General features: G+C 40.6%; 1 protein-coding gene across 1 annotated transcript in view; it reads right to left on the reverse strand.

The window, feature by feature from the left end:
- SNX30 (sorting nexin family member 30) overlaps window positions 1-13,531 on the reverse strand; it is a gene marked incomplete in the record, with an annotated part of 1,404,645 nt that overhangs the window by 237,176 nt on the left and 1,153,938 nt on the right. Inside the window, 1 exon segment of the mRNA XM_044061022.1 lies at window positions 8,621-8,820. Coding sequence (XP_043916957.1) covers window positions 8,621-8,820 — 200 coding nt within the window.

Consider the following 13,531-nt stretch of genomic DNA (forward strand, 5'->3'; position numbering starts at 1 on the left):
TCAAAGGCCCAGATAGCAGTCATAAAACACTAATGAAATAAAGAAATATGGAAGAAAACCACAGATTAAAGACAAACGACCAAGATGGAGAAAGGGACTACCTACAAATAACCAATCTTAGATAAAGCAGAAAGGATATATAAAAAAACTAAAGTCCTTACAGCTAGAAACTTGTAATCTTCTGTCTTACCACATCTGTAGGCAAACAAGATCTTGGGGGAGGGGGGTTGGGGATGGTGTAGTGCATTATGGGAAGAGGGAGGAGCTCAAGACTTGGATCCAAGTCTTGTCTGACTCAGATCAGAGGGTCGGATCTGTAACACAGTAGTAAGGAAGAATGAAAAGGACAACATCAGATCTATTCTGCTCTCAGAATCTGAATCAGAATCAAAGGAGAGAACCCTGCATCTATCCCTTTAACTTTTTGTCCAGATTCAGAATCTTGAACCTCTTCAGAAAAAGAGGTATCCCTGTTTCTTTTATCAGAAACTGATTAAACCCTGAACCAGACTTAGTAAACTATTCCTAAGGAAATTTGAAGAGTAATAGGTACATGTTTAGTTTTATGTTTCTTTTTGACAGGAAAAGTGAGGTCATTGTTGTTATTAATGGCAGCAGCAACTTCCACAAGAATGGGCTCAACACTGACAAAATAGGGAACCCATCCCTGTTCCCTCTCCCAGAACAAACAAGAGTGGCTCTCCCTTGCCCACTGAGGGTCCCCCAAGCAACCACAGAGGACATGGCTAACCCCTAGTTCACAGTGGCTATATGTGCTACACTAGAGGGATCTTGGGTAAAAGAAGAGTGGTCTCAGGTACAACAAATGACCACTGCAGTCTCACCCACCTACAACTGAGGCAAACTGCTAGCTTGCTGTAGTAGTAAAGACTGTTTGCTTAACTTGCTTGCTTAACTTTTTCTTTGTGGCTGGATGGAGGACTGCCAGTTTGGTCCATGGTGAAACTGAAAATGGTGCCTCATTCCTGGAGAAAACAAGCAGCATAAGTTGGTAAAACTGAAGTCTTTAAACGTCACTTTTTTCAGATAAAATACAGTAAAAAAAAAAAACACCTTAAACACTGTAGTCCCAAAAAGGAAAACAAACAGCTTCTCTACAGAAAAAATGTTTTTCAATTACTTTAAACAACTTCTAAACTGAGAGGAAAAAATACTTCTCGTTTAGAAGTACAATACAGGCTTGGGAAAGTCCATTAAAAGACAAACTCCTGGCTTTAAAATAACTTTCCTAAGCAGTCAAGTATTAATAACCAAACATTTTTTTTAAAGGAAGACTTTTCCCAAAGGAAACTTATCTGCCCAGCAAAGGGACAGCACAAGTTGACTGTTGATCTTGAAAGCCTCAGCGTACTCTTCATTGGCAGGAAAACTCTGAAGGGCTTGCCACTCGAACCAGTTTTTTCAGTCAGCTTAGCTTGAGTTGACTAATGGTTTGAGTTCATGGAAGGTGCCCTGAAGCTTTGGAAGCTGGCCGGCTGTTATATCCTACGGAGGATACAACCCGTATAGCTAAGGCTACTGCTATATACATGATTTTTTTATTCACAAGATGAATTTAGTGGAAGGATTTTCCCAGAAGGGTACTTTATTTGCTCAGACTTGAAGGATAGATAGCTGACAGTCAGTTCCACAAAGCCAGCAGAAACAGAGAACATTGATGGCAAGAAAGTTCCAAGTCTTTTGGTATCATAACTGCTGCTTTTAGGTTCCAAGCCTTGAGCCACTCAGTAGTTACGGCATTTGGAAGATGTCCTTAAACATGGAAAAGCTGGCTGGTTATCATATCCTTGGCAGGATATAACCCATACAGCGTAGTCTACTGTAACTGTGATCTAATGATAAACATGTCACAAATATATTAAAGATAATCAAAAATAGCAGGTACATGTTCTGAAAACAGATCCATTACCTTGGAGGTAGCCTAAATAACAAAGTGGGGCCATTTGCTTCTATATGCTTTCCCCATATTAGGTCTCTGTGCAGAAGTAAGGACTTGGGCATGGGGGTATGCAGTGTCCCTGGCCATTAGGGAAAGTACAGCATTCATGTGGAAGGCTTGCCAGATGGGAGAGTCACTGGGGTTCTGGAGGGCTTAAATCAAAAAATCTCCACAAAAGAGAAGATCATAAGAAAGGGAACCTGTTGAGGTCAAAACAGAAAAACAAGAATCTCTTTCAACTTAGTCTACTTGGGTTTCTGAAATAACCAGAGTATAAATGGACATGGGGAAGTGATGAGAAATTCTACAGACTACTTCTGGACATTTCAGGGTTACTTTCCTCAAATGGGAGATAAGGAGTAAGGGAGAGAAGCTGCTGAATTTGGTTTTGGTTAAGAATGCAAACAGATTACAGCAAGGCTACCCCCAACAGCAGCAAAGGTCCCAAGCTACTTACAAGTTTAGCAACAACTTGTGTGGCACCATCAGGCAATGGTTAAGCCAGTCCACAAGGAAAATGGTTTCCTAGGAATACAAGTGGCTATCAAAAATACATTTGCTGACATAGCCCATTCCCATATTGTCATGCCTCAAGACAAATTAACTAGGAATGAGTTTCACCCTGGGTGGCCTAATGGTTAAGATGTTTGCCTTAAAAACACAAGGTGCAGGGTTTGAGTCACACAAGGGATAATTGGCTAGGCTTAAAATGGCTCGCAAGGGCAGTTAGCTTAGTACTAATCTATGAACTTATAAATGCCTGCAGTATGAAGACTGCCCTCATTTTTAGGGCACTAATGTGCAAACTAGCCTCCAGCTGTGACTAAGCACCTCAGACCGTCTTGTGCCTGACAATGCTCCTTCTCCCTGACCGCGTAGTTGAAATAGCAGTCACAATGGGTGGAGAAGGTGGAAGGGACTGTTCAGAGTGAGGCTGGGAGTGTGAAGCCACCAACAAAAAAAAACTTTGAAAACTCTAGAAACTAATTAATCTCAATTCATACAGTGAGGTTTTTGAGCCTTGAGCATCTAAACGTAAGAATGCTCATGTGCAACCTTGCCAAGAACAGCTAGAAAAAAAAAACTTTTGCTGACATATTAATCCCAAGGTCTTGAGGCAAAGGGCAGCTAGAACCAAATCAAACCAAATTTGAGACATAGCTTTCTGAATTGGGAGAATCTTTTCTAGGAGTAGACTGGCCTTGCACAGCTAAGTGTCTGTCCCACAACAAATAATTATGATGGTCTAAAATGGCTGCATCTGCAACTCACAGCACACTAAGTTCTATCAAAGGACTGGAATAGCTGAAGTAAAGATTACTATGCTGATGCATACTTTACCATGCTAATACATACCTTTCCAACAGCTGAGCAACTGGGAGCCAGTTGTAAAGGCAAGGAAATACCCTGATAATTTGCAGTCTCAGGTAGCTACACATTTGTCAAACACCCTAGGGGCTGAGTAAAGGCCAAATGAAAGGACCAAAAACTGACATTGAGTGACTCCTACATAGAAAGATCTGCTCAAGAGGTGAGAGGGGGCTCTATAGTCTTCCTCTTTTGCATATCTTGATTACTATCCAAATTTGGGAGCATCTAGGTAATAATGGGGAATAACTTCCAGCTCAACTGTCCATGTAAAAAATGTGCTTTATTCCCTGCCTCAATGGGACTTGCTCAAAGGGGAAACAAGAAGCAGAACAGATGGCTTCAAGGAGAAAGCAGAATAAGAAAAATGCACCCAAACATGTTGATCTCACCAGTGGCTACCCAAACGTCTGTCTTAATGGTGGGAAGATCAAAGGCCATAAGTACACAGTCTGTGAATAAAAGATTATAATACTGGTGGTACAATGGCTAACTGAGAAGCATCCTCTCCAATGACAGCAACACCAAGAAAAAGGGCTGGCATTAATCAATCAATATCAAGAGACCACTGGGAATCAAGGTCAGTACAGAGATCCTTGGGACTGGGGGGCATAAAATCCACTGTAGCAGACATTCACAACAGCACATGGGGCATCACTGCAAAACACAATGTCAGCTACTTGGCTGCAAGACCTGCCATTGACCATGATTCTGGAGCTGAAGGAAGCTGTGCTGATGCAGTGTTCATCAATGGCATTGTTGACTTTGGAGACTTCACAGCAAAGGGTGGAGGTCCTGAAAGTTGCATCATAGCTGATGTCAGCATACCTACATGCATCAGCACTGGCAGGATGCTCATCAGCTTCATCACAACTGGTGAGAAGATGACAGAAAAAAGGCAAAAGTACAGTTATGTTTCACTCCTTAGCCAGACGGCAAAAGTCTAGACCTCACTTTACCTGAACCTGTAAGATGGCCTTCAACATCTCCGCATACCCAACCTACACAGTAACAGAATGGCCACAATGGGATGAGACAGATATGACAGACCTTGCAGAACAAGCAAACAGAGATCTAGAGGATGACAATCTATTCAGTTCAAGCTCTGACAGACAAGCAAGCCTAATCTACTTATTAAGCCTGTGCCATACCTCTCAACCTGGAAATATCAAAAATCTGGACAAGGCCCATGAAAAATAGGTACAAATCTGTATGCTGATTAACATAAAATTTGCATACATCATTATGTAACCCCACCCACTCCAATGGAATTATGGGATACCAACTTTCAAAAGCAAACTGAAGAACAGACAATTAAAATATGACACCAGAATCCCCCTATAGCCATTCCAATGTCCCATTACCTGGTTATTTCGCCCCATTTACCATAAACACTAATGTTTGCATACTGCTTTACTTCTACAATGATTATTTGGATTTTATTTTTACATTTTAGCACAATGCTCAACCATTAACAGACATCTGCTAAACAAAGCAATACCAGGGGGACTGTTGATCTCACACACTTGTCAGCTACCTGTATAATTGACCAAATGCAGTCAATTGCACAGATTGCCAACCAAAATCCCTGTCGACCAAATCAATGGAGCTCACACTGACACAAAAGTATGGATTAATGTTTTGTGTCCAATGCATTTCACAAGGGAGATTCTTTTGAACTATTTCTACATTTTATCATGGCGTTAGTATTATGTCAGTACACATCACCCTATTAATACCACTTAACCCTGGGGGAGTTAGGAGGGTGGCCTAATGATTAAGGTGTTTGTCTTACAAACACAAGGTGCAGGGTTTGAGTCTCACAAGGGATAATTGGCTAGGCTTAAAAAAAAATGGCTCGCAAGGGTAGTTAGCCTAGTACTAATCTATGAATAAATATCTGTTACATAGATTAAAGATCTGTAACTCAGAGCATCACCAGATTGTGCAATACACATCTATTAAAATAAAAAGTTCATTTTTTGCCAACTTTTAGACCAATTCTGGATTCCAATTCTGATTAAGGTGTTTGTCTTACAAACACAAGGTGCAGGGTTTGAGTCTCACAAGGGATAATTGGCTAGGCTTAAAAAAAAATGGCTCGCAAGGGTAGTTAGCCTAGTACTAATCTATGAATCTATGAATAAATATCTGTTACACAGATTAAAGATCTGTAACTCAGAGCATCACCAGATTGTGCAATACACATCTATTAAAATAAAAAGTTCATTTTTTGCCAACTTTTAGACCAATTCTGGATTCCAGTAAAAAAGAATCAAGCATAAAACTGGGAAGACCGTTTTCAGGCTTCTAGGTAACTTTTATTCAAAAGCCTAGTAACTTATTATGAATCAATATGAGCATTTCATTTTTATATGCCACAAACATCAAATGCTTGCACACAATCATGACTGCTATGAGACTTCTCAATACTTTGAAATGATTTACCAGTGATGTAGTTTCAATGATACAGCTACTGATTAAAGGACATACGAACAGGCTGCTAGTGCTACAGTACAGAACGTTTCCAACAGGGGTGGTCAATTAGTTCCTCTGTTCACTGTTCAGGTATTTCAGCCATTGCTAATGATCATTTCTTTTAACATATTAGTGTGTGTATGTGTGTGGGGGGTCTTTTGTGAGTCACAAAAACTCATAAGCTTGTGCAGTTGATTTATTACAAGCTTAAAAGACTGCTGGGATATTACTTTGGATTAGAAATAAATTACAGTTGCAGAATATTATAGAACTAGATATGAAAAAAGTGTAAAAAAATAATTTTAGAAAGAGAAACAGTGTATGCATCGATATTGGATTAACATAATTGGAACAATGAATCAGCATTTTCTTCATTTGGTTCAGACAACTCAATGTGGTTTAAGTTCTATGACTAAGTGGAAATGTATATGTTGCAGCAAAAGAAAAAAAATTAAGCAAAAGAGCACTACTGTCAAAATCCTTACTAAGCTATATTTTTCTCCCTCAAGCCTTATATTTTTATGCACTATAAACTATTTTTGTTAGAATGTTTTGCAACTACTTAATTCTTATAAAGTGAAGTGATATCTCCCACTAAGACAGAGGGTATTTTTTGGCAGAACGTGTGTTAGAAGTTACATCTTGTATATTGGAAAATCAATGTTTGACTTCTTTGAGGAGGGGCACAGATGAAAACTGTCCAAAGATATCTTTTCATTTAAATTCATAATGCAGGGGAACAAATCTCTTGGTTAAATATTCGGGTTAATTTGCCAGATGCTAAGTACTATTGCCACTTAAGCTGCCAACAAAAGAAGCTAGAGAAAGGTTTATTGCAATATTCGGCACGCTCGGCTTAAAAATGAAACTTCTGATTAAGGAGTACCAATAATTTACTACACAGGAGTTTGCCTGACAAATTATATGAATTTGTTGTTTTTGATGAGAGTTTTCTGTTTTTTTTACACATATACCTTACCTGAACTTGTCCGTTCCGCTCAACGCTCGCATATTCCCATAATAATCCATTTATAAGTGTGTCCTTCTCGCAGGCAGCCAGATCCATTTAGAAAAGCAGTTGTTACTTCCTTCCCGCTTGCGCGCATTCAAAAACACACTGGAAATGCATGCACAATGTACACGAGTGCTGAATTCCGACAGGCTGATGGAGCTGAAGTCATCGTGCATGCGCGGTGATGTCAGCAACAAGCAGGACAAAAAATAAAAAAAAAACGCTGGGAAAATCGGAAATGAAGGGGTGCCACTCGGGGAATCGTGGCACCCCATTTTTTGACCCCTAAAACTCTGCAAAAAACGGATAATTCGGGACGGTTGGGAGGTATGGCCTGTGCTGCTTCTGTTTAACCACACTTGCCACCAACTCAGACACAACAGAATCACTGATATAAGTTTCACTGTCACCACGTCATCTTCTTCCCCTTCCCTTTTTACTTCTATCCTTACATTCGGACTTGGCAAACTTTTGAACCTGTTCCTTGTATCCTTAGAAGGTGGAGGAAAGGCCAAAAGGAGATGTGCAGACTCTAGGCAACAAACCTTTCAAAATCAATGTATTCTGTTGACTAAGGTATAGTTTCAAAATGCCATCATCAGTCCACCTTTTCATTCAAGGTGGGAGGTAATTTAAAATTTTTGTTGGAAGACGCTATCAAAATTAAGGGCCACAGAGGAACCAGGTCATGTGGTAGATGTAACTACTGTAGGTATTTGGTGAATGCAATATGTTAGACTAGCAGGAGGTAATTGTAATACTCCTGGTCTGGTTTACCCGAGTGTTTGTATGAGATACAATGGTTATTATGTGGGTAAGACCGAGAGGGCAATTAGGAAGAGAATATATGAGCATTTATATGCTATTAGTACAAAGAATTATAACAATGCCCTTTTTAAGAACACTCTGACTTGCCCGTTTTTTTCTGGCTTCAAATTTGGCATTTTAGAAGTAGTAGTTAAAAATGCCGGGGGTAACTGGTCAAACCAGATTGAGAAGGCTGAGCTGAAGTGGCAACTCTGTTTAAATGCTTGCCAGCCCCCTGGCATGAATGTAAATGTACCTTTTAAGCCTATTTTGGTTGAAAGGGCTTCAACACTTTAATGAAAGTATTTTTATATTCTTCATGCAACTAGTTGTTTTTAATGTTCTGTCTTTTTAAGAAAGGGCTGTTTTACTAATTGGTGTAATTATACAAAGGATGTGAAGTCAAGCACTTTTGGTTGTGATAAAATCTGCATTGAGACAGACAAAAGCATTTACCTACTGGATTATTTACTGCTTGGACTTTTGCTTGTCCTTAAACGTTTATCTACCTACTGGATTATTTACTGCTTGGATTTTTGCTTGTTATTAAACTTCTTATCTTCATTGGAATACAGGACTACTGAATTGTGACTGCTGTGGGATTTTGGCTTCAGGTGTGGTGTTGTTTTACCAGTTGCTTTTGTTCACCACACTACGCACGTTTTGGCTGTTGTTGTTATGAAAAGCTGTCAAGGCTCAACTACTACTTTGTTTCAAGGTCCAGATGTATGGAATACGCCAACATGAAATTCCCATTGTGTAATTACTGTAATAACTTGTTAAAACATTAAAACTCTACTAAACGACAAATTTGTAAGCAGCTATAAACTGCTGTTTCTAAACCAGTGTGAAATATACAATTCATTAAATGTCAGGTCAGGTATGCAAAGTGCTTGACATCAGCACATTTTGTAGGTATGCTTAACTTCAATGACTATCTTAGTCAAGATGTTACATGCAAACGTGTTGGATAAATTCAATCACAACATTTTTACCTTCATGGATTCTGTATACAGGACATATTCCCTGAGTACAGGCAAGAAGTCTTCCGTTACATCATCCATTAATTCCTCTAGGGTGGAATAGCAGTTGCTAATGCAAGCTGATACTCCTTCCAGGGGTTCACCCAGTTGTTCCTCAGAGCTTGCCCATGATGAATAGATAGGCCCATACTCCCGGAGCTCTACTAGGTAGTCTGCAAAATAGAAAACAAGAAATGGATGGCACATGTTGACAGGACTTTCAAAAAAATATAAACAGTGGAAAAAAACTGCCAATATGCAGCCTCTGTATAATGAATCTCTTAATAGTGAATTACCTAAAACAACTCTAGCCATGGGTAAGATATGCTCTTTTGGTCATTTTACTTTATTACAGTGAACAAATTAATAAAACACTAGCTATGATTCTTACCTTGACTGTTACAGAAACAGTACTATATACATTTACTGACTTCTGGTCTGAACACAAACTTTAAAGGCATTCAATCCTTCCTAAATTTGTTACTATACATGGTAAGCTAGCAATACAATAAGAAAGTCATTGATTTTACCACAGATGCACACAGTGATATAACATGCACAAATGTAGAGGGAAGACCACCTCCGGTCCCATTTTATTCATTACAGTGTTGAAGCTAGTCCTGGCCAATCACTATTGCTTTTCCCTCTATGTTCTTGAACTGTTCTAGCTTTAAAACCGGTCAAAAAAAAAGCTGTGTACTTACCATAGTGCTCCATATGAGTTGTTCATCTTGCCTTCATTCTTTACTGATGGGTTTGGAGCCGATCCCTCGGCTCCGATAATGGTCGATTGCAAAGCTCGAGGTCTTCAAATAGCTACAGGCCAATTCCCTATCCCATGATGCACCTGTGAATTACCTCCAATCTTGTTTGCTGTGTATACTAATACCATATATGTCACTGTTAAATTCCTATAGAAAAGGAAGAGAATGTTTGAGTAACCATGATGGATCCAGCATCTCATCCATCAGCCCAGGAGGGGGAAGGAGGGAGGGAAGCAAGAATGAAGGTGAGATGAACAACTTGCATGGAATGTTATGGTAAGTACATAACTTCCTTATGTGAAGTTGTTCTATCTCGCCATTCATTCTTTACTGATGGGTAGCGTCCCAAGCACCATCAACCTCAGTTGGCTCACAGGAGTATATTTCTCAGGACCATGGCCCTGGAGGCCTTGTCAAATTTGTAGTGAGTGACAAAAATATGAGGTTTTGACCAAGTGGCTGCAGCAAAGATGTTGACAATGGGAAGTCTGGCAGAAAATGCAGATGATGTAGAAACTGCTCTGGTTGAGTGAGCTTTGATCTTGTGTTGTAAAAGCATATTGGCAGCTAATTAGGCAAAGGTGATACAATCAGATAACCATTTAGACAGTGTTGTTTTAGCCACTGGTCTCCCTTTTCTGGAGTCTGAGAATGAAACAAAAGGTTGGTCTGATTTCCTGAAATCTTTTGTTCTATCCAAATAAAATCCGAGCTGTCTGCCAAAATCAAGTTTGTGCAGCATATACTCTAAATTGTTAGAATGACTGGGGAAGAAAACTGGTAAATTAATAACTTGGTTGAGAATGGTTTTGATGCAAGAATGAGGGACTTGCTCTAAGTGAAACTCTGTCAGCATGAAATATCACATAGGGACAAAGCTTGAAGCTCTGACACTCTGCAAGCAGAAGTGATAGCTACCAGAAAAATGGTCTTCCAAGACAAGAATCTGAGATCACAAGATGAAGTTGGTTCAAATGGCGGAAGAATTAAGCGTGAGAGCATAAAATTTAGATTCCATGGGGAATAGGGAGATTTCACAGGTGGCCTAATATGAAAAGTCCCATTAAGAAATGCTTTGGATAACTTGTGGGACATGATATTCAAACCTTCAAATCCAAGATGAAAATTAGAGATAGCAGCCAATTGAACCCGAACTGTTGCTGCTCCAGCTCCTTTATTGAAAATCATAGTCAAGAATTCTAATATGGAAGCCACAGGAGCTTGGTAAAAATCAATATTATTTTTGAGAGGCCCATATAGAGAATTTCCTCCATTTGCTCAGATATAGCTTTCTGGTAGAAGACTTATGATAGGACAAAAAGTACAGATTTGTACCTACCATAAATGTAGATGTTTGAGTGTTCACACTGCTGCAGTCATTACACGTGGGTTATCCTGCCGTCAGGCGGTCCCGCAGTCGGCCAGAGTTCCAAAGTCTTGGTCCGGCGTCGGTTGCTGTCGCTTCTTCCCTGACGTCAGTGTGCAAGGGGTATATAAGATGCATCTGACGCCATTTTCTTCAGTTTTTCTTGCCCCAGATGTCAGGTGCCCCCAAGTAGGTAGGCAATACATATTGCTAATAAAAAATATACATATAAAATAAAAACAATACCCTCAGTTACAAGCAAATACACCGCAAAGGTTGTATAGGATAGAAAGGTATAGATAAGTTCAGCTAGTTCAGAGGGGATGGAGGGAGGGTAACCTGGACTGCAGCAGTGTGAACACTAACATCTACATTTATGGTAGGTACAAAACTGTACTATGTTCATCGTGTTGCACTGCTGCAGTCGTTACACTTGGGTAGAATCTCAAAGCTAAGGTTGGGTGGCTGGTCTATAAAGAGTTAGGATTGGCTATGAGGCCCTGCAGAAAGTACAGCTGTGTACACTTACCATAAATGTAGATGTTCGAGTGTCTTCACTGTTGCAGTCATGACTGTAGGGTTCTCCCCTGCCGGCAGGCAGTCCTCTGTCGGCCAGAATCCCAAAGTCTGGGTCCGGCGTCGGCTGTTCAACCATGCTCCCTGACGTCACAGCGCCAGGAGTACAAAGCTGACAGCCGACGCCATGTTCTCCAGTTTTTCTTGCCCCAGATGTCAGGAGTTCCAAAATGAGTAAGGTCCCATAACCTTTGCGAATACACCTCAAAAGAATGGTGAGAAAGGAAACCATACAAAGGTAAAAATAAGAGGGGACAGGAGGGAGGGAAACCCAGACTGCAACAGTGAAGACACTCGAACATCTACATTTATGGTAAGTGTACACAACTGTACTATGTTCATCGTGTTTCACTGTTGCAGTCATGACTGTAGGGTAGAATCCCAAAGCAGAGTGAAAAGGAGGTGGTCATAAAGTAGAAGGGGCGGCTAAAAGGCCCTGCAAGACTGCAGAAGCAAAGCCTGCCCTAGACTTAGAGTAGAGAGGTAGATTGTAGTGCTTTGAAAAAGTATGCACTGAACTCCAAGTTGCAGCTTCCAAAATGTCTTTGGTAGGAACTCCCCTGAGGAAGGCAGCTGAAGTGGCAGCAGCTCTGGTGGAATGAGTCCAGATACTCCCTGGGATTTGCTTTCCATGGTGTGAATAACAAAATCTAATACCATGAGCAATCCATTTAGAAATGGTCTGTTTTGAAATGGCTTTACCTTGAGAACTTGAAGCATAAGAAACAAACAATTGCTCTGATTTTCTGATGTTCTTGGTTCTGTCCAGGTAAAAACGTAGTTGTCTGTGTACATCCAAGGAATGTAAGATCCTTTCCCCTTTATTTTGAGGAGTGGGGAAAAAGGTTGGCAAGTGAATAGTTTGATTTAAAGCCACTTTGGAAACCACCTTAGGCATGAATGTAGGATTAGTCCTTAAAGAAACCCTGTCTTGATGAAAAATAATATAAGGTTCCACAGCCATAAGAGCTTGCAACTCTGAAACTCTCCTGGCAGAGGTCAGAGCTAACAGGATGGCTGTTTTCCAAGATAAAAACTTGATGTCAGAAGAGGCAGCAGGCTCAAAAGGAGGTACGGTGAGTTTTTCCAAAACATAGTTGAGATCCCAAGCAGGAATGGGAGGAGATCTAGGAGGCCTTAAGTTCTTAGCTCCTCTGAGAAACTGTCTCATGAGCTGGTGGGAAAAGATTGGAGGGTCTGTATTATAATGAGCGGAAATAGCAGAGGCATGTATCTTAATGGAAGAGAAAGAGACCCTTATGTAAGAGATCTGTCAGATAAAGTAAAATCAAAGGAATGTTAGGAAGAAGAGGATCAGAATCCTGAGCCTGCATCCAGGAACAAAATCTTTTCCATTTTCCTGCATAAGATTTTCTAGTGCTAGGACGTCTGGCTTCTAAAATGACATCCATAACCTGCTTGTGTAGGAGAGAATGAATCAAAGACCCTGGATTAACCAGGCCGCCAGGCTGAGAGTTCTGACATGGGAGTGTAGAACCTGACCCTGATATTGGGACAGAAGGTTCGGAGTCTGTGGTAAAACCCAAGGGGGCTCCCGACATAGGTTTTTCAGAGTTGGGTACCAAAACTGTCGAGGCCAATTTGGGGCCAGCAAGATTATCATCTTGGGCTTGTCCTGTTTTATCTTTAATAATACCCGTGGAAGAAGAGGAAGAGGCGGAAAGGCATATCCCGAGAGGTTTCTCCAACTGAATGATAGGGCATCCACTTTCCAAGCTTGTTTGTGGAAAGTCCTGGTGCAAAAATTCTGTAGTTGATGATTGAGATGGGATGCAAAGAGGTCTATGTGAGGACATCCCCAGACTGCTGTTATCATCCTGAATATTTTGGTGTCCAGCATCCACTCGTGTAGATCTGAAAGGTTTCTGCTCAGACTGTCTGCCAGGAAAGTTTGGCTTTCCTGGTAGAAACTGAGCTTGAAGGTCCAGATTGCAAGCTAGAGCTGTGTTTCATAGATTCATGGCTAGTCTGCAAAGGGGGTAGGAATGAGATCCCCTTGCTTGTTTAAGTACCACATAACTGTGGTGTTGTCTGTTCGTATCAGTAGTTGTCCTGGTTGTAGAAGATTCATGAAGGCCCACAGAGCTTTCTGAACGGCTAACATTTCCTTTAAATTGATATGTAGGTGCTCCTGATCCTTTGTCCAAAGGCCCTGCA

This window comes from Protopterus annectens, chromosome 2.part0 (genome assembly GCF_019279795.1).
Source record: "Protopterus annectens isolate FY-2018-M chromosome 2.part0, PAN1.0, whole genome shotgun sequence".
In the NCBI taxonomy this organism is placed as follows: domain Eukaryota; kingdom Metazoa; phylum Chordata; order Ceratodontiformes; family Protopteridae; genus Protopterus; species Protopterus annectens.